This window comes from Anas platyrhynchos, chromosome 2 (genome assembly GCF_047663525.1).
Source record: "Anas platyrhynchos isolate ZD024472 breed Pekin duck chromosome 2, IASCAAS_PekinDuck_T2T, whole genome shotgun sequence".
Taxonomy (NCBI): domain Eukaryota; kingdom Metazoa; phylum Chordata; class Aves; order Anseriformes; family Anatidae; genus Anas; species Anas platyrhynchos.
In genome coordinates this window covers 44,552,940-44,556,334 of record NC_092588.1, presented here as the reverse complement: position 1 = coordinate 44,556,334, position 3,395 = coordinate 44,552,940, and the positions used below count along the sequence as shown (strand labels likewise).

Genomic DNA, 3,395 nt, shown 5'->3' with positions numbered 1-3,395 from the left:
TGGTCCACCATACGGGTGATCTTATCATAAAAGGAAATCAGGAAAATAAAGGAAAAATAATACCTGGTTTCCCCTGAAGCTATTCCTTTCCCAGACAGCCTTGCTGATAGGGTGTGCAAACTTACATACTCAGGGTGTGCAAACGTCTGATCACCTCCCCATTTGGCCACTTCATTGAATAGGGACAGTTTAATTTCTTGTAAAAAGGCATGAAACTTCTGTGATATCAGGCTACTTCCGAAGTGAATCTCTTTTTATAGTAGCCACACATAACTAGTGCTGTGAAGCAGCAGTGATTTCTTTTTTAAAAACTATAGAGTTTTGGGCCCTGTTTCCTGGAACACCCATCCCACCTCCCACCCCTCATTTGTGACATCACTCGTAGGCTCTGCCCTGAACTCTCTTTGGAGTAAGAGCAAGACACTGTGTCAGAGTCACTGCTTTTATAGATTTATTTTAATTCAAAACTAAACATGCCCTGCTAAAGGCGCCGGGGAGGCGGCCTCTTGCAGGGTTTGGGAGAGTCCGGGCTGCTGTTGGATCTTCTCTTCGGGGGGCGCCGGGGCCCCCCAGGAGAACTGTCCCTGCCCTGGCCAGGAGGAGACGGCCTGTGGCTGCAGCCCTGCATCGCGGCACCTTCTGTTGCCGCCTGTCCCGGCTCTCTGCAGGGCTCCTCCCGCTCTGTGGGGATGGGTGCAGTGGGAGGGTGGGCAGGACCCCCACGCAGGGCGGCACTGGAGGTGCTGGGGAGCTCCTCGATATCAGAATCCTCTGAGCTGCTGGAGGACAGCACGATGGTGAGAGGAGCATCCTGGCAGGAGGCAGCATGGCTGGGGGTGGCTTCAGTGCTGTTTTCTGGCTCCCGGACATGGGAGCACCCCAGGTCCACCTCAGGGCCATTCTGGTGCTGGCTTGCAGGAGGGGGCTCCAGGAGCCCCAGCTCCTCGAGGAACTCATCGCTGCACATGTCTACAGCTCTATCAATGAGCTGGTTCACAAAGCGCTCTGTATGGCCCTGCAGGAACGGCTGCATCTCGCGAACCAAGACCACCTCCTCCAGCCCAAAGCGGCACAGCCAAGCAATGACCTTGGCCTCTAGCACATCCTGGTCCCACCAGGCAGCCCCAAACAACTCCCTGGCTTGCTGGCGCACCCAGGGCCTCAGAGGACCGAGGATTTCAGGATGCTCCCTGAAGAGGGCCGCCCATTCCTCTGGCAGGAGGCCGCTCACGGCAGCCGGGGGCACCGGCACTGCAGCCCCCTGCTCGTCCTGCTGGCTGTCCTCTTGGTTCTCTGCATGGCTGACAACTTGGACCTCCAGAAAGTCGTCTTCGGACCAGATGGAGTAGCGTATGGAGGTGATGTCCTGCCTGCAGAGGGGGCAGCTGACGCTCCTCTTGGCCCAGCGCATGATGCAGCCGAAGCAGAACTGGTGCTGACAGGGGCTGATGACGCTGGGCTCCTTCAGGGACCCCTGGCACACAGGGCAGGTGACTTCAGCCTCTGTGGCCATGGTGCTGTCTCGCTGCGGCAGGCTGGGGAGAGCTGCGGGTGGTGAGCTGCTTCCCCTCTCTGGTGCCGCCGAGACAGGTGCTGCGCGCTGCAAGGAGGAGAGAGGCCAGGGTCAGCAGGAAACCCCCAGACCCATCCCCATCCCCGCGGCTGAGCCATCCCGTGCCCCCTGCGGGCCACCCCAGGGTACGTGTCCCCACACAGCTCACCTGTGTTGCTGCAAGCGCGCCTCACAGGGCCCCGGCTGCCTGAGCCAGGCAGGGCCGGGGAAACACGGGTACTGGCTGTGGGGACAGGCACTGAGAACAGCTGCCAGTGGCCCCCCAGCACAGCTCCACCAAACCCTTGCTCGTCTCTCCAAGCCTCGCACACTCGCTCAGCAGGAGTCCAGGCACGAGCCAGGCTGGGGCGGGCTCTGCCAGCGCCCCTATATAAGCAGTGAGGGCCGTGAGGTCACAGCCTATCGCTGGGTGACATCACAGCCCATCGCTCTGTGTGACATGTCTGAGAGCATTGCCCAGACGCTTTGTGAACTTCAGCAGGCTTCCTGCCCTCACCACTTCACTGGGAGGCCTGTTTCAGTGGCCGAGACCCCCGCCAGTGAAGAGTCTTTTCCTCACCTCCAGCCAGACCCTCCCCTGTCACAGCCTCATGCCGTTCCCTTGAGTTTTGTCACTGTCCCCAGAGAGCAGAGCTCTGTGCCAGGCCCTCTGCTCCCCTCCTGAGGAAAATGTAGGCCACCATGAGACCTCTCTTCAGTCTCCTGCAGGCCGAACAAAAGCAGAGACCTCAGCCGCTCCTCCTCCATCTTGCCCTCCAGATCCTCCACTAGCTTGAAGCCCTCCTTTGGGCACTCCAATAGTTTTATGTCCTTCTGTTACTGTGGTGCCCAAAACTGCACACAGGACTGGAGGTGAAGCTGAAAGAGCACAGAGCAGAGCACAGCGATCCCTTCCCCTGACCGGCTAGCACAGTTGTGCTGGAGACATCAAGTGGCCGGTAGACCAAAGGAATGCAAGAGGTTGTTTCAGAAATGAGTCCCATTATCTGATTCAATTCTTTTGGGCATGCCATGTCACCATAAGACCTGCTTTTCAAGGCCCTGTTTGAACCAGAGCTCCTTTTCCCGCTGAAACTGCTACCACTTTCCCATGTTTCACTTTGGTCAAGCTGGCACTTTCTGACTAGAAGAAAAACAAAAATCATAGAATCATAGAATCATAGAATATCCTGAGTTGGAAGGGACCCTTAAGGATCATCAAGTCCAACTCTTGACACCGCACAGGTCTACCCAAAAGTTCAGACCATGTGACTAAGTGCACAGTCCAATCTCTTCTTAAATTCAGTCAGGCTCGGTGCAGTGACCACTTCCCTGGGGAGCCTGTTCCAGTGTGCAACCACCCTCTCTGTGAAGAACCCCCTCCTGATGTCAAGTCTAAACTTCCCCTGCCTCAGCTTAACCCTGTTCCCGCGGGTCCTGTCGCTGGTGTTAATGGAGAAAAGGTCTCCTGCCTCTCGACACCCCCTTACGAGGAAGTTGTAGACTGCGATGAGGTCTCCCCTCAGCCTCCTCTTCTCCAGGCTGAACAGGCCCAGTGCCCTCAGCCGTTCCTCGTACGTCTTCCCCTCCAGGCCTTTCACCATCTTCGTAGCCCTCCTCTGGACACTCTCCAACAGTTTCATGTCCTTTTTATACTGTGGTGCCCAGAACTGCACACAGTACTCGAGGTGAGGTCGCACCAGCGCAGAGTAGAGCGGGACAATAACCTCCCTCGACCTACTAGCGATGCCGTGCTTGATGCACCCCAGGACACGGTTGGCCCTCCTGGCTGCCAGGGCACACTGCCGGCTCATATTCAACTTGTTGTCTACCACGACCCCCA

General features: G+C 57.2%; 1 protein-coding gene across 1 annotated transcript; it reads right to left on the bottom strand.

Annotated features, from left to right (window-relative positions):
* Positions 1–428: 428 nt before the first annotated feature.
* On the bottom strand, positions 429–2,735 carry LOC140001705 (E3 ubiquitin-protein ligase Topors-like). The gene is made up of 2 exons (XM_072034123.1): positions 1,722–2,735; positions 429–1,600 (listed from the first exon to the last, which is right to left on the bottom strand). Exon 2 carries the CDS (start codon positions 1,511–1,513, stop codon positions 482–484), a length of 1,032 nt encoding a protein of 343 aa, XP_071890224.1. The 5' UTR covers positions 1,514–1,600; positions 1,722–2,735; the 3' UTR covers positions 429–481.
* Positions 2,736–3,395: the final 660 nt, after the last annotated feature.

Coding starts and splice junctions, on each gene's coding strand:
- LOC140001705 (XM_072034123.1), bottom strand. CDS start 1,513: ATGGCCACAGAGGCTGAAGTCACCTGCCCTGTGTGCCAGGGGTCCCTG.